We start from the raw sequence: 21,200 nt of genomic DNA on the forward strand, positions 1-21,200 counted from the left end.
GTGTACATTACTGAATTTTCATTTTCTGATCTTTCTAATTTTTAGAGTCCAAGTGTCAGTGTTGAGCTTCTTTTGATTTAAAATTTTTTTTAAATTAATTAATTAATTTACTTCCCCCCCCCCCAAAGCCCCAGCAGATAGTTGTATGTCATAGCTGCACATCCTTCTAGTTGCTGTATGTGGGACGTGGCCTCAGCATGGCTGGAGAAGCGGTGCGTTGGTGTGCGCCCGGGATCCGAACCCGGGCCGCCAGCATCGGAGCGCGAGCACTTAACCGCTAAGCCACGGGACCGGCCCTGATTTAAAAATTTTAAAACTACTGAACTAGAAGGAGCTCACAAATGATAGGAGACTTCTCTTTAAAATGTACTGTGCCTCTGATGGAAATGCTGTGGAACTGGCTTGTGGTGATCATTGCACAACTCTGTACATTTACTGAAAATCATTGAGTTGTACCTTTAAAATGGGTGAATTTATGGTATATAAACTACACTTCATTAAAGCTGTTAGAAAAAAGTTAATCATGCCCAACATAATAGACAGTGCTCTAGTAGATCTTAGGATATTAACAACGTACATTTATTTACTCATATATTTGATCATAATTACAGTTAACAGTCTCATTCTCAGATACAGCACACAGTAAGTCCAGTGAAGAAGAGTCCAGTGTACAGTTGATGACTGACTATAGGCTTGGAAACTATAAGCAGGTACCGTTCAAGATTTGTCTCCATGAGAGATTCAGGAGTACATACAAGTCTTAAAAACATTTATGTACCCTATTCCATTCAGAATTGGTGTCTGTGTTTAATATAATTTATTGTGAGAACTCTAAAGCATCAAAAGACAATGTCAACAGAGTAAAGAGGAACCCCACAGAATAAGTGAAAATATTTGCAAATCGTGTCTATAATAAGGGATTAATATCCAAAATATACAGAGAACTCCTAAAACTCAACAACAAAAAGCAAACAGTCCAATTCAAAAATGGACTAAGGACTTGAATAGATATTTCTCCAAAGAAGATATACAGATGGCAGATAAGAACATGAAAAGATGCTGAGCATCACTAATTATTAGGGAAGTGCAAATCAAAACTACAGTGAGATACCACCTCACACCCATTAGGATGGCTACTATCAAAAAAACAAAATAAGTTGTTGGCAAGGATGAGGAGATTGGAACCCTGTGCACTGTTGGTAGGAATGTAAAATGGTACAGCCACTGTGGAAAACAGTATGGTGTTTCCTCAAAAATTAAAACTAGAATTACCATATGATCCAGCAATTCCACTTCTGAGTCTATCCCCAAAAGAGTTGAAAGTAGAGTCTTGAAAAGATACTTGTACATCCATGTTCATAGCAGCATTATTCACAATATCTAAAACATGGAAGCAACGCAAGTGTCCATTGATGGATGAATTGGTAAGCAAAATGTGGTATACACATAATGAAATAATCAGCCTTAAAATGGAAGGAAATTCTGACGTATGCTGCAGCATGGTTGAGCCTTGAGGACATTATGCCAGTCCCGGAAAGACAAGTACTGTATGATTCCGCTTTTATAAGGTACTTGGAGTAGTCAAATTTCATGGAGTCAGAAAGTAGAATTGTGGTTGCTAGGGACTGAGAGAGGGGATAATGGGGAGTTGTCGCTTAATAAGTTCAGAGTTTATTTTGCAAGACGAAAAGAGTTCTGGAGACAGATGATGGAGACAGGTGCACAACGTTATGAATGTATTTAAGACCACTAAACTGTACACTGAAAAAAGATTAAGATGGTAAAATTTCTGTGTATTTTACTACAATAAAAAAAATTGGGGAAAAAATCAACCTACAAGCTATGAATTTAAAATGTTTGCGGAGAGTTAAAAAGAAAAGAAAATGCCTATGACGTTATGTTAAGTACAAAAAGCAAGTCACAGAATTGTATATATAGGATGATCTCAGCTGTGCTTAAGTAGAAAAAGTCTGGAAGGAATTAAGCCAAGATGTTGACAGTAGTTGCCTCTAGGTGATAGGAGTGTGAGGGTTTTTTCTTCCTGTTTTCTTATATTTTCCTGTACTTGCCAATTTTTCTATAATGAACGTGCATTACTTTATTGATAACACCTAAAATAATAAACCCAAATAAAAGCTTTATTTTTCCACACAGACTATTGATGAGACAGCTAAAATCTCAGCCCCTAGTTTGCAGGGCAATGCTTAAGAAATGATTTTAATAGTGAGTTTTTTTAATCATTTAGAAGTTACAATGTAACCTAAAACTGCATTAAAAAAGTTACAATGTGATATGAATATAAGGCAGGGTTATAGATTTAAAATTTTGGTTTTTGTGTTTTAGTAAAGTATTCTATGTTTTGTGCTTCCAGAATAAACATATCGTCATTAACTGTTTTTATAAATGGAAAATAGAAGGTCTAACCTAAGTATCTTTCAGCCCTAATAAAACATTGCTTTGTTTTCTTCTCTTCAGTTTCCTCCCACGTATACAGGCATATCAGAGGTGAATCAGCCTGCTGAATTGATGCCCCAGTTTTCTACAATTGAGTACGTGATACAGGTAACTTGTTTGTCCCGCATTTGATGAACAGTGTTAAATATTGAGTTTCTCTAACTTTGCCTTCTCTGTTACCCATCTGGGCAGTTTAAAGCTGTGAGGGCAGCAGGATCCTGAACATTTGGTTATGGTGCGTGTGCACTTACTGGCCCTGCTTTCAGCTCTCGATAGAAGGCTGCAAAAATGGGAGCACTTAAAACCCTGTCCTCCTCCGTCGTCTCTGTCTCAGTCGATGGTCTCCATCTTTAGTTGTTCAGCTTGAAAACCTTAGAGTCATCCCTGACTTATCTCTTTCTCGCACATCCCATACCTAATCCATTAGGAAGCCCATGGGGTCTATATTCAGAATTTATCCAGAATCCAGCCACTTCTTTCTCCCCACTGCTCTTATCCTGCCTGGGCTGGCCACCGCCTCTCACTTGAATTACTGAAGCAGTCTCTTAACTCTTCTCCCTAATTTTACACTTTCCCACTTAAATTATTTTCTTAACTCAGCAACCAAAGTAACTCTTTAAAAACATATCATGTTACTTCTGTGTTCAGAAACCTCCAGTGGTGAAAATGGCTCCCTTTTCACCCAGAGTAACAGACAGTCTTCAGAGCTCTGTGTGAGCCAGCTCTGTGTTACCACTCTGACCTCAGCTTCTTTTGGTGTCCTCATTCAGCCACATGGGCCTCCTTGGCTTTCATCAGGCGTGCCAGGAATGCTTCTGCCTGCGGGCCTTTGCTCTAGTTTTTTCTTAGGCTGGAACTCTCTTTCCCATATGTATTGCTCCCTCTAGCCCCTCCAGGTTTTTGCTCAAATGTTATTTTCTTAATGAGGCTGCCCTGACGTCCCATTTAATACTGGCGCCTGCCTCCTACTTCCACTCCTGGCATTTCCAATCCCCCTTGCCTCCTCCATGCCAGAAGGTTAGCTCCTTGAGGCAGACAGGGATCTTTGTTATTTTGGTTCACTGATGTATCCCAGGACCTGGAACAATGTCTGCAACGTAGAAGACATTCAGAAATGTAGAGTAAATTGTTGGATACAGGTAGTTTTTATGTTTAGTTTGTTTTAGTAGAACCTGTCATTTAATGAGGTCAGTAGAGGTTTGTTTAGAGGTCCTTATCCTCTGACAGTAAATACAGATGAAGACTTATTTACGTACCTGATTTGCTTTAAAAAGAGCTGGTTATATCTGTTTGTATACTGATCATTATGCTGTTTTTCTTTGCATAAAGCGAGGTCCTCAGTCCCCTCTGATCTTCCTCTATGTGGTCGACACGTGCCTGGAAGAAGAGGACCTTCAAGCACTCAAAGAATCCCTGCAGATGTCTTTGAGTCTCCTTCCTCCAGATGCTCTGGTGGGTTTGATCACGTTTGGGAGGATGGTGCAGGTTCATGAACTCAGCTGTGAAGGAATCTCCAAAAGTTTTGTCTTCCGAGGGACCAAGGATTTAACAGCAAAGCAAATACAGGTTTGTACCTTGCTTGTACACAAGCAGAAGCAGGGGTGTTTCTTAAAAATTAATTAGTCATTCACTTTTAGTGTTATGGGAAATGAGTCTTTTTGGTTTTTTTAGGATATGCTGGGCCTGACCACGCCTGCCGTGCCCGTGCAGCAGGCAAGACCACAGGAGCTCCCCTTTGTTTCAAGCAGGTGAGCTGTCGACGTAGTGTTACACCTGCAGTAGTGGGCGTGCAGGGCAGTCCACTGGAGTGAGGGAAGAGAAATGCCAGAACTTTTATTTTCTTATTTTTAGAGGAAAAAAATTAATGATTAACCCTAACCAATATTCAATGTTCAATAATGCACGAGACATCAGTATTTATTTAAAACTTATAACTAAATGATATATACACTTATGCGTGTGGCAGATTTGCTCAGAATGTTTTCCCTGGTAGTGTTGTATCACCACAAAGATTTTGAGACGACTGTGCTTAATCATTCCCCTCTCTTACACGTGACTGTTGTCCTCTGATTCTTAAGTAAAACTAGGAACACTGAAAAGGGGTCTGTTGAGTGTCCTCAAACAAACCTGAGACCAGACACTTACTACATGCAGCCTGTGAGTGTCTGGGGCTGCCCGGGACTGAGTTAACAGTCGGCAGACGTGATAAAGTAAGTGTGTTTCCTGACATGCTGGGGATAGCCACTTACTCTGATGAGAAACCAGCGTTTGTCTTTGTGTTACTCCTAAGGCTCAAGAGAAGCACAAACTGTGAGTCTTTTGTTTTTTTTTTGTGAGGGAGATCGGCCCTGAGCTAACATCCATGCCAATCCTCCTCTTTTTGCTGAGGAAGACTGGCCCTGGGCTAACATCCATGCCCATCTTCCTCCACTTTATATGGGACGCTGCCACAGCATGGCTTGCCAAGTGGTGCATTGGTGTGCACCCGGGATCCGAACCCGGGCCACCAGCAGCGGAGCGCACGCACTTAACCGCTACGCCATGGAGCTGGTCCCCAAACTGTGAGTCTTTAGAATGATGAAGGTTGTCCACATGCATGAACTTTGTGTGGACTGAGTTCATGTTACGCATGTCTTCAGGATTTCTTTGCTGCTTAAAATTTAGTTAAACTGATTTGCTCCTACTTAAATTGATTTTTTTCCATGCTACATATATAAATTGTTAATATATTAGGCTTTAAATTATATTCCTGAATAAAATTGCTTTGAGTTAGAGATAACTTTGAAAATTGCAAGTTTTTTCTACTTGGAATAATTATTTTGAAAAGCAGTGACTGTGTCAGTTAGGGCTAAAGACCAGAGCACTTTGTAAACCAGGGTTGATGTGTCCATTCAAAACCATGCAGATTTCTGCAACCTGTTCAGAAGATTGACATGAACCTCACTGATCTGCTTGGGGAGCTGCAGAGGGACCCATGGCCCGTACCTCAGGGAAAGAGGCCTTTGCGATCCACTGGTGTTGCTTTGTCCATTGCTGTTGGCTTGTTGGAGGTAACTCAGAATTTACCGGGACCTCTCAAACTGTGCAAGCTTGCTCTCAGAAGTTGTGTTCGTTGGCCTTGTTTGAAAATCAACTGTGACCTAGGTCAACTGACTTTGTTAATTTATCAGAAAATGCTTCAGTCATTATTATTATCCACATTGAAGGGGCCCCTCAATGTTTTGAAGATACCAGAAGTTTTCATGAGTAACGCAAGGCCATTAGGGCAATGGAAAGTGTGCACAGTAAATTAATAAAATTGTAAAGGGGCCGGCCCCATGGTGTGGTGGTTAAGTTCAACGTGCTCTGGGGTTCAGTTTCCAGGCCTAGAACTATACCACTCCTTGGTGGCCATGCTGTGGCAGCGACCCACATACAAAATAGAGGAAGATGGGCGACAGCTGTTAGCTCAGAGCGAATCATCCTCAGCAGAAAAAAAACAAGAAGTGTACAAAACCCTCTAGTTGTAAGAGAGAAGGCTGCTTCTCTGCATCGTCATGTGCGTTATTTTGCGGTATCATCAGTATTCAGAACAGCTGAAGAGAACTCCTGTTTGGAGTGTTTCTTTAGGGAAATGGAAGTGTACTTGGGGTGGGCTGTATGTTTCTAAAATGCTGCCATTTACTCTTTTAGGGCACTTTTCCAAACACAGGAGCCAGGATTATGTTGTTTACTGGGGGTCCCCCCACCCAAGGGCCTGGCATGGTGGTTGGAGATGAATTAAAGGTCCCTATTCGTTCCTGGCATGATATTGAGAAAGATAATGCACGTCTCATGAAAAAGGCAACCAAGGTAGGTGCTCCTGGATACAGGCTGTAATTGTGGAACCCAGTGCTGGGTTTAGGCTGCTCTGGAGTGACAGCTACTTCGCTGAGGCCACGCTTTGTGGTCAGCAAGTTGCTCTTATGGAGATGACCTTCCAGGTCTTGGCTGCTGTTAAATTACTGTCCCAGCTCTGAGACCTTAGTTAGAGTGGGTGGCCTTAAAACTGCTAAAAGTGTTTTGAGATAGAAAACTATGTTTTTATTTTATTTGGATGTTATAAAGAAAACTGTCTCCATATTCCTGTTTTTGATTCTGTCTGTGTGGTATAGTAAGTTATACCTAGTGAATAATGTTGCTGTTTCAAGAAGATAATTTTTCTGTCTTCACAGCACTATGAGATGCTTGCTAATCGAACAGCTACAAATGGTCACTGCATTGATATTTATGCTTGTGCCCTTGATCAGACTGGACTTTTGGAGATGAAGTGTTGTGCAAATCTTACTGGGTATGTTGACAGCGAACACCTGGGAAAAGTGAGAGTGTTTATTTTAAGGAAAGAGAAATGAGTGATAGAACCATCGGAATGGGAAAGGCTGACTTAGATAAGCTTTCACATAGCTCCAGACTGGTTTCAGTGGTTGGGGAGGGTGTATTGACCTCTTGGAGGAGGAAACAGTGATTAACAGGCGGTCTCAAGGGTTTGCTATGAACAAGTCATATCAGAGTAACTTCATTTCTTCTTTAGAATTGTCAGAGAGAGCAGGGCAGGAAAGTAAGCAAGCGTGGAGTATGTGGTCTTCAGCAAAGCACTTCTTTGGGAGAAGGGGGGAAAATAGAGTCTGAATGCCAGAGCAATTAGGGGACCCTTGCCCTGGTTTAGTGACCATACCTCATGACTAACACCGAGCACACGCTTAGCCTGGAGGGTGCATCACAGGGTGTGCTTAGATCTCAAGTCCGTGTCGTGAGCACAGGTCATCATGCAGAGTGGTGGTTCTCAAAATGCGGTGGTGCCTGGCCAGCAACCTTCAGGGCTCCTGGGGCCTCACCCCAGACCTCCTCAGTCAGAAACTCTGAAGATGCAGCCTTTCAGTTGGTTTTAACAAGCTCTCTGAGGGAGGCTGGTGCACGTGCAAGTGTGAGACCCACTGATGTGCAGCCCTGCTCTGAAGCCAGCTACACATCAGAATCACCCAGGGAACTTGAAAAACTCCTCTTGCTTTGGGTCTTGTCCCCAGACATTCTGATTTAATTAGCATGGGATGTGGCCTGGGCATCCACATTTTTTAAAGTTTCCCGAGTATTTCTGATGAAGCAGAGTTTGAGAACCACTGTTGTGAACGTTTAGTGCGTGCAGCATGGCTGAGCACAGGCAACGTCAGCCTCATTGAGAGCTTGTTGGAAATGCGGCATTTTGAGTCTCACCCTAGACTTACTGAATCAAAACTTGCATTTGAACAAAATCCCGGGTGATTTGTATGCACAGAACAGTTTGAGAAGCACTGGCATAGAGCTGTAGGGTGGGCCTGAGATTCCGCATTTCTAACAACTCCTTGGTGGTGATGCTGGTCCTCACAGAGTAAAGGGGGGAGGGGAGTAGAAGATAGAACCTGAAGTCACCTGAAACTATCCTGGAGAGCAGCAGACGTGTTAGGTGATAAGAGTCCCAGTGACACTGACATAGCTATATTAGTGAGGCACATTTAATAAGATGAACTCCTACCACTGCCCTCCGGGAGTTCTTATTTTGGAGCGTCTATGGAACAGCTTTAGTGTATTTTTGAACATTCCTGAGTTTATATGCCAGAGCTTATGTGTGTGTGTATTTCTTCTGTGGAGGGGGACCATCACTTCCATTAGATTTTTAGTGAGGTCTGTGACTCCTGAATGACTCTGTATTTAGGTCATATCATCTGTTGCACAAAGATCGTATGAGGGAAATGTGTTAGCAGTGACATGACAAAAAAAAGACTTAGAGGTTTTAGTTGATAGCTCAAGGTGAACCAGCTGTTGGGATGACTTCCAGCAAAGGCAGGGTGATCCTAGGCTGTGTCGTAGGGGTCACTTATCTTCAAAGAAGATCATAGTCTTGGTTTCTTTGGTGCTAGTCATGCCTTATCCAGATTATATCGTGTTCCATGCTGACATTTCAGTTTACAAGGGATGTATAGATGAGCTGGGGATGTTCAAAAGGGAGCAGTGAGAGTGGTGGAGGGTACTTGAAACTGTCATGGAAAATGATTGAAGGGTCTAGAACGGATTACACTGAAGACAGGTAGGTGTGAGAACTATATTTAACGATGAAGGCCTGTTCTCTGGAGAGGGAATCAGATTTGTTCTGTATGTGACCAAAAGGCAGAACTAGAGCCAGTGGTGGAAGCTGCTGGGAAACAGAATTTCACTCAGTATGATGAAAGACCTTTCTTAACAGTCAGCGCTGCCCCAGCATGGAATGGACTGCCTCTGGAGGCAGAAGCTCCCCGTGCTGGAGGAGTTCAAGTCTAATCAGGATGATAACCTGGTGGGTATGTTGTAGAGGGCAGGTGTGAGTCAGGATTAGGTTTGTGTGAATGTGATAGAAAACCCAAAACAGGTTTCCTTCTCTCACTGGAGGTAGGCGGCCAGAGCCGGTATATTGATTTCTTCATCATCAGGTGTTGAGGCTCCTCCCACGCTGCTCCACTGACTTAATGTGCTAGCTGTGGTTCATGATGGTTGCTGGGCTCTAGCTATGTTACAGCAGCAGGAAGGAGGAAGGGTCGAAGAAGGACATGCCCTTTTTGTAAGAACGCCCCTTACAAATCACAAAGGCCATTTCCCATAGGCAAAGCTGAGTCACATGGCCACATGCAAAGTAGGCTGGGAAATAGTCTTTATTCCAGGAAACCATGGATTCCATGACTAGGGAAAGTGAGAAGGGTGGGTATTTGGGGCAAATAGCCATCTCTGTCTCTGGAGGGGTCACACATTCTGAGATAGCTAGATCAGATGATCTTTCTTGTGTTCTTCCCAATTCTGAGATCCTATTTGATGATCAGTGGCTGGATGTATAACTTGCATCAAGCTATGCCCATCAGCCTAGATACATGAACTGCTGAAATTTTGAACAATATTTTCCTCTAACTTAAAAACAGAGATAAATGTAGATATTCATAAACTAGAATAAATAATTCATACAGAGCCAAGGATTCAGTGTTTTGAGGCAGTGAATTAACCTGAAAAGGATTTCCCAGAGGCCTGGGTATTTTCCCGTACCAAAGGAGCATGAGAGGAGTTGGGGAGCATTTCTCAGTAGATGACCATTAAACCTGTGGGTTTATTGATGAAGGGTTTTTTATTTGGGGGGATTTTTTTTGAAATAATTACAAATTCACAAGAAATGGCAAAAACAGTACAAAGAGGCCCATCCATACTCCTCATCTGGCAACTCCCAGTGGTAGCATCTGACGTAAATATAGTACAATGTCAGATCCAGGAAGTCGACATTGGCGTGTGACACAATTCACGATATTACAGACCTTACTTGGATTTCCCCTGTTTTTACATGCACTCTTTTTTTTTAAAATGTGTGTATGTATAGTTCTGTGAGATTTTGTCATCTCTACAGATTTGTATAACCACCACAGTGATCAAGATATAGAACTGTTTTAAAGGCTTCTATGTCTAATGTTTTAAAAATAATCTTTCCTAAGTACAAATTGAACTTGTTTTCCATTTAAGTTAGTCAGTAGCACCTTTATGGACATGGTTTCTTGTTTTCTTCTTCTTAAAATTATTGTCCATAAATAACCAGGAAGCATCTGAGTGACTTTCAGTCATCCAACAAGTTCGCTTTCTTTTTACTTGTTTCTTTCCTAGAGGTCACATGGTGATGGGAGATTCTTTCAACACTTCTCTCTTCAAGCAGACATTCCAAAGGATTTTTAGTAAAGATTTTAATGGAGATTTCCGAATGGCATTTGGTGCTACTTTGGAAGTAAAGGTACTGTATATTCCTAAAACTTCAGTGGAAGAATATTGTTCTTATTTAGTAGTCAGATTTTCAGAAGCCTCAGTCTGCTGGACACAGGCATCTAAAGGTAAATTAAAAGGTTCCCAGCAAAATATCCCAACAAAGTATGTTCATTCTATTGCTTCTCAGGGATGACTGTATATTTCTTAGTGGTCTAAACAAAGAGTTGTCTAGTTCCCCTTCAGGCTCTGCTCTGCCCTGCTGTAGGACAGTAGGCCTTAGAAGGGGTGGGGGGCTGAGCACAGAGGCAGCCTCACAGTGTGGAGCATCCACCCAGCCATTGATATCGGCCACTGCATTCACAGAACTATGGTTTATGTTTAGTGCCTGCCTGCAGACTAGCCAGAGAACTCCAAAATAGTGCAGTGTTGTGAGTTTGGGTTTTGTTTTTCCAGGTAGGGACTGATAGCCATACAAACTTGATTCTGAGTCATTGAGAAAACGTTAAAAAGGGCTGTTGAAAATATGATTGGAATTGTCACTTTGAGAATTGGAGATAATCTTTAAATCATCTAGGTTAAACTTTAAACAACATTCTCAAATGTTTTGGGTTCTTTTTAAAAAGATGAAGAGGAATGAATTTTGCTGAAATGGGTTCAGATTTAAAAATCTAAGTATGTTAGCTTTGTCGTTATGTTGGAGTTCATGAATTAAGTATTTTTAAAGCAACACAGAACAGTATATTCCCTGATCAGAAATTATAAATAATTATGACTGGGTACGTGGGATTGGAAAAGAATGTAGTATTGTTGATAGAATTGTTGTCTTCTATGTGTAAATAATTTCAGAGTTGAGAAAGTTGAAAATGCTGAATCATCTTTGGGACAAAGATAATGCAATTTCTAAAGGAGGATTTTATTAAAGTTTTAATCAGTTCACAGTGGCCCTGGAAAAGCTTGTAAGAGCATTTGTGTGCTTTAATTCATGTACGATTTTCTCTTGGTGGAATGATAACACTGCCATATTTTTCCTCCAAGTTTTAGTTGTGTCCTTCATGAGAGGGTGGTTCTCAGTGATTTTTAACTTTATCCTCTTATCTAATTCTGTTTTAGACCTCTCGGGAACTGAAGGTTGCGGGCGCCATTGGTCCTTGTGTATCTCTGAATGTGAAAGGACCGTGTGTGTCAGAAAATGTAAGAAAAACTCCTCCATCCCCCTCACCTCCTGTGCCCAGGGATTCCATGAGGAATGTCGGAATGGGATGACCTTGTGTTGTGTCACCTCTCGGGATATGTCTGTGGTGAGGGGAGAAGGGCTAACTCTTACTGATGACCACAGCTCGGAGATATGGTGCCGTTTCTCTCTGTCCATCTATCTAAATAGTCAGAGAGGAGAAAACTGAGGCTCAGAGGTCAGAGCTGACATGGAGGAGTTTGAGCACAGCTCCCCCTGACCCCACTACCCTGCTTGGGTTGCTGTGGCAGTGAGCCACAGTGCATTCTGTTCAGCACAGGACAAGCATTCAGCAAAATCCTTTGGGAATAAACCTATGTGCTTATTACCCTTAGAGGTGATACCTTTGTCTTACTTCTCAGAGACCATTTTGAGTTCGTTGGGCAGTGGATGACACTGTTGTGTATACAGGTGTCTATGCTCTTTGAGTAGCAAATTTTGAGTATATGTGAACAAAGTTTAGTTATCACTAGGTTGTGAGGTGGCTTTGCTGATGGCCCATTTCCTCTGATTATACTTTAGTTGCCAAGAGACAAACAGTTTGGTCTGGTGAGGCCTGTCCAGGGTGATTCTGGGCTGGGATTATCACAGACCTTCCCTCATTGTCATGTTCAACAGGCGGGTGGACTATAGAGCTGGACGTGGATTCAGGGTGTGGGTCTACCACTGCTAGCCATGTGGCCTGGACAAGGTACTTAATTGCTCTGGGTTTTAATGTCTTTATCTGGGAAATGGAGGTAGTAATAGTACCTTACTTTACAGCACTGTTGGGAGGATTAAACGAATTAGTTCTGGTAAAACACTTAGAACAGTGCCTGGCACAATGGAAGCCCACACAAGATTTCATCTTTCACATCTTCATCAACGGTGCACATTCACTTAATAACTACTTAGATTAAACTTCTGTTGAAATTGCCAGAGGCAAGGTGATTTGAGAGAGTATGCCTATAATCCCCTGGGTGAGGCAGGTTGTTTCCCCAAAGCCCATCTAATGAGTCACTCATTAGCCCAGTATACTAAGGAACCTGTACTCTTATTTCCTGGCAGGGCTTTGGAGGGCTGCCTTGTCCCAGAGTATTTTCCATAGACTTAAAATCTGCCTAACAAGATAATTTTTGAATTAGTACAAACTCGTTAGCTGTAGGGATCAGCCGTGGAATTTTTAGATGGGGGATGGAGATTGCACAGAAGAGGAGAACAGAGTTTTCATGCATACAGAGAAGTTTAGAGAAGAGTATAATGAATTCCTGTAGACTCTCCATTTAGAGTGAAAGCTTAACATTTTGTCATAATTGCTCTCTCATCTTTTTTTGCTACATTTGCTTTATCTGATTATCATCTATTTGCCATATTGGCTTTATCCTATTTTTGCAGAACCTTTGAAAACAAGTTGTAGACGTCGTGACACTTATTCTTTCAGTGTTCCAATATGCGTCTTCTGAAAATAAGGATGTTCTCCTACCACAACATTATTATCAAACCTAAGAAAACAATAATTTCCTGATATCATCTAATATCTAGTCATATTCTTTCCCTGATTTCTCCCCAGATGCCCATTGTAGCTGTTTTTTCCCACTCTAAGTAGCGTTGCAATCTACCCTTAGTCTTTTAAAATCTAGAATAGCCTTCTTGTCATTTTGTTTGTTTGTTTTTGGTTTTGTTTCTTTGTTTGTTTGTTTGGCAAGAAAGAGTGGCCCTAAGCTAACATCTGTGCCAGTCTTCCTCTATTTTGTATGTGGGACGCCGCCACAACATGGCTTGATGAGTTATGTGCAGGTCCATGCCCAGGATCTGAACCTGCGAACCATGGGCTGCTGAAGCAGAGCACTCGAACCTACGCCGCTGGGCTGGCCCCTGGGTATTTTTTGTTTTTTTTTTTTTTTTGCTTGTCTTATTTTGTTTGATGACGTTAATTTGTTGAAGAGACAGTGCCAAGTGCCAGGAGTCTTCTGTAAGAGAGTATCCCACATTCTCGGTGTGTCCCATTGTTTCCTCGCGGTGTGGTGGTGAACTTGTTTTTATCTTCCCTGTATTCCTGTGAAGTGGAAGTTAGATTAGTGATTAGATTCAGGTTAAACCTTTTTGTCCACCATACTTCATGAGTGATCTGTATTCGTCATGCTGTGTTTTGTCAAGAGGCACTTCTCTCTGGTCGTCCTGTGTAGTGGTGCTGAGTTAGATTGTGTGGTGAAGGTGATGACTGCCCCATGTTTTCCCATTATATGGACACATTTCCTTTTTGCCATTAGTAAGCAAGCTGTTGAACGAGATTGCAGCACAGTATGAATATCTTGTTTGCCAACAGCCTTTCACCTAATGGTTTTAGCATCCGTGGATCATCCTCGTTTGAATCAGTGTATTTCATTGGAGATTGTAGAATGGTGATTTCCTAATTCTATCTTTACAAAGCCTCTGATAAAGGCAGGGTAAATGCTTATGTAAGGAATTTGTGTATTAGTGAGAAAAGGGGCTCTGGAGGATTTGTGGCAACGCTTGGGAGTTGGTGCTATAGGGGAGGAAAAATTTTCTTTTTCCTCTACTCATCTTAGTGTCATTGGCTGGGGCCCTGCAAATTAGACTGACAAAAGACAGATTAACGGGAGAAAACCAAACAAGTTTATTAACACATACATTGTGCATATACACATCGCACGTGCATACTCAGTGGTGAGTAACTCAGAGGTGTGTTAGAACTTGGGGTTATATAGCATCTTAACAGAAGAACAATAAATTTGTAGAAAAGTGACAAGACAAAAGGAAAGGGACTTTGAGCTTCTAGGGGTGGCAAATTGTGGAAAAGTAAATGGGGAAAACTACGGTGGTCCCCCTTATTTGTGGGAGATATGTTTCAAGACCCCCAATGGATGCCTGAAACCGAGGCTAGTACCAAACCCTATATACTATGTTTTGTTCTATACATACATTAAGATGTGACAACAAAACTAGCATAAATTTCTTTCTCCTTTACAATTGCACGAATAGAAGATTCGTTCTTACTATAGATCTTAGCAACCTCAGCATATGATTTTTTTCTTTAAGTCGAGAATTTTCACTTTTTTTTTTTGAGGAAGATCGACCCTGAGCTAACATCTGCCAATCCTCTTTTTTTTTTTCTTGCTGAGGAAGACTGGCCCTGGGCTAACATCCATGCCCATCTTCCTCCACTTTATATGGGATGCCGCCACAGCATGGCTTGCCAAGCGGTGTCTCGGTGCACGCCTGGGATCCGAACTGGCGAACCCCGGGCCGCTGCATTGGAGCGTGCACACTTACCCGCTTGCGCCGTCGGGCCGGCCTCAAGAATTTTCACTTAAAGGAAGCACTTTATGGTTTCTCTTTGGCATATGTAAATTGCCAGCATCACTACTGTTGCGCTTTGGGGCCATTATTAAGTAAAATAAGGGTTACTTGAACACAAGCACTGCAATACTGCAACAGTCGGTCTGATAACTGAGACGGCTACTAAGTGACTAAGGGACGGGTAGCGTATACAGTGTGGATACGCTGGACAAAGGGATCATTCACATCCCAAGTGGGATGGAGCGGAATGGTGCAAGATTTCATCACGCTACTCAGAACAGCGTGTAATTTAAAATTTAAGAATTGTTTATTTCTGGAATTTCCCATTTAATAATTTTGGACCGAAGTTGACCGTGGGTAGCTGAAACTGCGGATAAGCGGGGCTACCGAAATGGGAGATAAGGTTTGTCATATAGATTCTTCACCTTCCAGCAGCGGTTATCTGCTTCTTTTAGAAAAGGCCATTAAAAGGGAAGGTGAACACCCATGAATCCATCCATCTCATGAACTTGCTTAGGAAATACTGGTGAAACAGTGTGTCCTTCCCACTTTCCACCTTAGAGCTCCTTTGTGATTTCGCCTAAGAATCTTCCCTTTCCCATCTGACCATCACCTTCCTGAGATTGCTGCTTCTGTGACTAGGTACATAGGCTCCTGGCGTGGCTTTGTAGAGAGACCAGACTGGCGTCAGCTGTACTCAGCCAACTGTACAGTTTGGGTGGATTCAGAGTAATATAGAAGAAATATCATTACTTTCTTAATGCATAACCACATTACTTTCTAAGCATGGTATTCTGCATTTTGATGAGGTGTGTTAAAACATGTAGTGCTTGCTGTCTCTACAGTGATAGAATGTATGTTTCAGAGTCTAGTGATCTTGGTTGGTGGATTCTGGTATTTTTGACACCTGCCGCCTACTACGTGTCATGCCTAAAACAGTGATAATCTTCACATTTTAGTGAACCTCATGTTTATCACTGGGAGCCATTCAACTAGTCAATAAAAAGCAACCTTCATACCACTGAAATATCAGTTCTGTTACCAAGAATTTATGTGTAGCTTTTGAATAAAGAAATTGCATTAAAAATTAATATTTAGTAGCTAACATTCTGTAACTACAAGATAGTTCTAATAATAATGATGAAAGAAGTGCATAAAACTTTCATGCTAAGCAGACAGTTCTTTTTTTTCCTACTGTTTACTTCTTCCCCAACCCTGAGTTGATTCTTTCAGTTGACTTCAGTGTTATGTACCATGTGTGTGTATATAGAGTGAGATCTTGGTGATGTAATGAAAATTGATCAGAGTTCCAATATAAAAAGCTTAATTTTAAAGTACTGTAATAAATAGTAAACCTTATTCTGGTCCTTAATCATACTTTTTGAAGTTAAATTTAAGTTTTCATTTGGAATGAGATTCGAAGTGGTCTGCCCGTCTCAGAGTCAAAGCTTTTATCAGCGGTTAACCACAGGAGTAGCTTTTTTTTGTTTTGTTTTTTTTAATTCCTCTTCTCACCCCTAGGAGCTTGGTGTCGGTGGCACAAGTCAGTGGAAAATCTGTGGCCTGGATCCCACATCTACACTGGGCATCTACTTTGAAGTAGTCAATCAGGTGAGTTGCCTTTCTTCATGAATATTCATGTCTCAGTGTTGTGTTTTCTGATTTACTACAATCTGTTGGCCTCTGGTTTCTTTCTCCATAAACGGGCGCTACTTTGGGCTTGTGTTTGGCCTGCTATCAGTCTGGCGTGCATTTTTTTTATTCCTTCCAGGGTTTGGTCAGAGTCAGACAGCAAGTTGCTTTTGTCGCTTTATTGTTGAGCTGATACCGTCATCAGAAGAGTAATATCTTTTACCAGCCATCATAATGTTGGTGAATTTTTGAGTGTTAGTTCTTTCCTCAATATTGTATTTAAAATTCAGACATACAGAAAAATTAAAAGAATTGTACAGTGAATACCCGTATACCCACCACTTAGATTCTGTAATTAACATTTTACTGTATTTGCTTCATCACATATCTATCCATCTTATTTTTGATGCATTCAAAGCAAATTGCAGTCATCAATGTCTTTCATTCTTAAGCTCTTTAGTATGTATATCATTAACTTGAGTTCAGTATTTCTTTGCATATGATTCTTTTTCTTGGAGTTAAAGTTATATACAGTGAAATGCCTAGATCTTAAGTGTACCATTCAAAATGCATCAGGAACCGTAGTGTCACCACTGTCAGTCATTTTAGGAAGAGCACAGTGGGCCCTGTGACTGTGTTTGAGTTCACACTTGTAATAGTAACGAGGTATATGGCCTCTCGCCCTGCAGCACAACGCCCCGATCCCCCAAGGAGGCAGAGGCGCCATCCAGTTTGTCACGCAGTATCAACACTCCAGCACCCAGAGACGCATCCGCGTGACCACCGTTGCCCGAAAGTGAGCAGTCCCGGTTTTCTTTCTGTTGAGCCACTGACTGATGTTTCTCCTATGAAGAGATAATTTAACGTCTGTTAGTTTACCTTTGGAATTCCATTGAATGGTTCCGGCCAATCCTCACTGGCTCATTTGATCAGAGAGGGAGGAGGAAGAGGCATTGTTGGCTAACCTAGTTGGGCCTGCGGGCACTTGCCTAGAAGGGCGCTTGCCTAGAATAATCATGTTGCAGTAGGAATAAGTTATTAAATATTATTTTTTGCTATTTTATTTATCAGATAAGTAACCAGTAAATACATTCTTCTTGTAAAGGATTCAAGCAGCACATAAATATGTAAGGAATAGATCTCTCACTCACTCTCCCTAGAGGTAAAATGCTATTACTGTATTGGCACTTAACTTCACAGTCCCATTTCTGTGCAGTTGTATATCATATGTATATGTTATATACATGTGTGGCTTCTTATATTAATGTATTCAGAAGCTTTTCTCAATAATGTGTCAAGGACATCTTCCATGTCAGTACATAGAAGCCTCTTATCTCATTCCTTTTAATGGCTGCATAGTTTTGAATGGTGTGGATGAGATGTATCACTTCTCTATTAAAGTACATTTTAGGTTCTATCCTCCTTCTGACAGTGCTACATTCATATTTTTAGGTCTTTGTGTACATGAGTATTTCTTTCCAGCCACTTCATAAAAGTGGAATTTTGGATACTGTAAAACTACTCTCCTAGGAAGCTAATTTGTATTCCCACCAATAGTGTGAGGAGACTGTCCCGTCTTCTCATTAATAATGGATATTATTGATCTTTAACATGCAAATATAGAGCAGTTTGTCACTTTTATATATATATTCCCATTTATGAGTGGGTTGAGCACTTCTCATGTTTATTGGCCAGATGTATTTCTTCTTTGATAGCCTTTGCCCAGTTTGTAAAACCTGATTCTTTTTCTTGTTCATTGATTTGCAGGGACTCTTTATGTATTTTGGATATGATGAGTCTTTATTGCTCATATCTGTTCCTGGTTTATCAGTTGTCTTTTAGTTTTGTTCATAGTGTCTTTATTTGTCTGGCAAACTTGTATGTGTACTAATTCTTCTACCATGTATATTGCTGGGAAGTCATTTTGTGAATTTGTAAACGTTTAGGTTTTTGTAAGATTGACCTACAAAAAGGAGCACTGGGTAGAGACTTAGGTACCTTTTGGGTATCTACTTTCATGATGTCTTGTGGAGCATTGGAAAGTTCTCCATGATTTTTCTTTTGCACTTATAACCTTCAGAGATCAAATGAGGGTAAATGAAAATGTGTGTAAAACTCCTGCGATTCCTTACTGACAGTGCATTTTGAATCTTTGCTGTCTTAGAGGAAAGAACAGGCTGTGTGTTTCTTTGTCCTAAAGGAGAGCTGGCTTTCTGGTTTCTCCTGAGCGTCAGCCTGGCACTAACTCTGGGACTGTCAGTTGGGCAGATGCGCAGAGTCAGCTCAGGCACATAGAAGCAGCGTTTGACCAGGAGGCCGCAGCAGTCTTGATGGCACGGCTGGGAGTGTTCCGAGCGGAATCAGAGGAGGGGCCTGATGTACTCCGGTGGCTGGACAGACAACTCATCAGGCTGGTAAGTTGGGAACAGTGACGCGAGGTTTGGTCTTGGTCTCTGCTATACATTTTTTTTCTTTCTTTTTTTTTTTTTTTCTGAGGAAGATCAGCCCTGAGCTAACATCCATGCCGATCCTCCTGTTTTTGCTGAGGAAGACCGGCCCTGAGCTAACATCTATTGCCAGTCCTCCTCCTTTTTTTCCCTTTTTCTCCCCAAAGCCCCAGTAGATAGTTGTATGTCATAGTTGCACATCCTTCTAGTTGCTGTATGTGGGACACCGCCTCAGCATGGCCTGACAAGCGGTGCGTCGGTGCACACCCGGGATCCAAACCCAGGCCGCCAGTAGCGGAGCATGCGCACTTAACCGCTAAGCCACGGGGCCGGCTCTCTGCTATACTTTTGAGGAAAAGAAACTGTCACTTAAACCTATTATTTTGTACGCTTGGTCAACAAGAATTTGTCAGGTCCTTACCTTCTGCCAAACACTAGATATCCTGAGAAAGATATAAAAGAAGTATTAAATATGCACTTCCCCCTCAAGGCCTTATGTTACAGTTGGGAAGAAACAAAGCGCACAGGACATATAGAGCATATGCAGATCTGTGTATGTTGAAGAGTTTTTTTCGATAAGTCATTGTGAGTGCTGTGGTCTATATTTTTCCTCCAGATCTTGGAGATTATTTTTGAACATAGGGGTCCGTGGCCCAGGGAGTGTAGAGAGATGCCTAATGTGTTAATTCTGGGTCTAATCAGGAGAGAGAAACCACATAGTAATTTAAACATGAAAAGTATTATATAGAGAATTACATCACAACAGGAGATTAGAATAATGGGGAATTGGTTAGTAAGAAGTAAAGAAAATTCTAAAGAATATAGGAGTAGGGGCCGGCCTGGTGGTGCAGCGGTGAAGTTTGCATGTTCTGCTTCGGTGGCCCAGGGTGCGCCAGTTCTGATCATGGCCACAGACCTACTCATCGCTCATCAAGCCATGCTGAGGTGGCGTCCCATGTAGAAGAGCTACAACTCTACAACTATGATACACAACTGTGTACTGGGGCTTTAGGGAGAAAAAAAAAGGGGGAAGATTGATAACTGATGTTAGCACAGGGCCAATCTTCCTCAAAAAAAAAATATACAGGAGTGGCAGATACAAGGGGCAGCCACTACTTCTAGGCCAAGATAGAATACCCAAGGAAGAGTCCCCTTTCCATCCCAGGGTTGATCTCGAAGGTGAGAGAGCATGACTATGGCTCACTGAGTCTCATGGCAGAGATGTTGTCGTGGTGTCGTGCCAGAGGAACTTGATAGAAATTCGCCCTCTATAACTGGATGAAAATCCACCTTCCAGGGTTCCAAGGAATACCGTTCCCAGGGCACTGCCTCACCAGAGGCACATGGGGTGCAGGGGTAGCTGCCGGCTGTGTGTGCTCCAGGAGCTCAGCGCTGGGGAAGCCACAAGTGCCACTGCTGTGTGAGCACCCTGGAACCCGGAAGGAAACACTTCCCTCTGGGACCCTGTACGGACAAAGCTTAACATCATGCCAACTGCAAAGGACAAATATTTAAAGGGCCCGGATCCATTTCACAACAGGCAAAAAGGGTGAATTTGGAGCCACAAAGCAATGAATCAGTAATACCTTATAATCTTACCATCTTGGAAATTCACAGCACGTATTCGTGATCAGAAGCCCTGAAAAGCCCAGTAAGGAAACCTGCTTAGCTTTATTTAGCCCTGTGTGTGCTCTTGCTGTCCCGTGAAACCTGCTTAACTTTATTTAGCCCTGTGTGTGCTCTTGCTGTCCCGTGGAACCTGCTTAACTTTGTTTAGCCCTGTGTGTGCTCTTGCTGTCCCGTGGAACCATTTTTTCAGAGAATGTCAACATTTCAAACACAATTTGAAAATTGAGCAGAGAGTCCAGGTGCTTGGCAAAGGCTTCATGTGGGAAGTGAGCCTTGAATCAAGTCTTTTTAAAAAGAGTGGGATAATGGGGGAGGAGATGACAAGGCTTGCCAAGTTGAGGGCCCAGTGTGAACAAGCCTGGGGGACGTAGCTGTGCATTCCGGCTTAGGCTGGGGACACTGGAGTGACCACGGTCACAGGAGCCCAGGTTGTACGGTTGGCAGAGCGGCAGTGAAGGTGCAGCTTGATTGTGGAATGCCTTAATTTTAAAGTTAAGTCACTGCCTTAACATTAGAGAAAGGAAGGGACTTAGGTGAGATTCTTAAGCAGGGGTGTGACATCAGCATGAAGCTTGTTTATACCTTGTAAGATAAATGGGAGGGTGAAAAGGCTACTGGTAGGGAGACCAATGGAGGATTTTGCAGACTCAAGGGAGCTGAAACCAGGGTGGAGGCGGTAGAATTGAAGGGGAGAGAAGGTTTGAAATCAGAATGTGTGCCAAAAGAATTATTGATAAAACTTGGTCAAA

At 42.0% G+C, this 21,200-nt stretch overlaps 1 protein-coding gene across 1 annotated transcript in view; it reads left to right on the plus strand.

Moving 5' to 3' along the window:
- Positions 1–21,200, plus strand: part of SEC23B (SEC23 homolog B, COPII coat complex component) — a 42,426-nt gene that overhangs the window by 4,564 nt on the left and 16,662 nt on the right. Inside the window, exons 4-14 of the mRNA XM_058563308.1 lie at positions 2,476–2,562; positions 3,784–4,020; positions 4,126–4,202; positions 5,360–5,504; positions 6,127–6,285; positions 6,648–6,763; positions 10,117–10,240; positions 11,323–11,403; positions 16,265–16,354; positions 17,065–17,171; positions 18,636–18,789. Coding sequence (XP_058419291.1) covers positions 2,476–2,562; positions 3,784–4,020; positions 4,126–4,202; positions 5,360–5,504; positions 6,127–6,285; positions 6,648–6,763; positions 10,117–10,240; positions 11,323–11,403; positions 16,265–16,354; positions 17,065–17,171; positions 18,636–18,789 — 1,377 coding nt within the window. The remainder of the gene's footprint in view (positions 1–2,475; positions 2,563–3,783; positions 4,021–4,125; positions 4,203–5,359; positions 5,505–6,126; positions 6,286–6,647; positions 6,764–10,116; positions 10,241–11,322; positions 11,404–16,264; positions 16,355–17,064; positions 17,172–18,635; positions 18,790–21,200) is intronic.

This window comes from Diceros bicornis, chromosome 19 (genome assembly GCF_020826845.1).
Source record: "Diceros bicornis minor isolate mBicDic1 chromosome 19, mDicBic1.mat.cur, whole genome shotgun sequence".
Taxonomy (NCBI): Eukaryota; Metazoa; Chordata; class Mammalia; order Perissodactyla; family Rhinocerotidae; genus Diceros; species Diceros bicornis.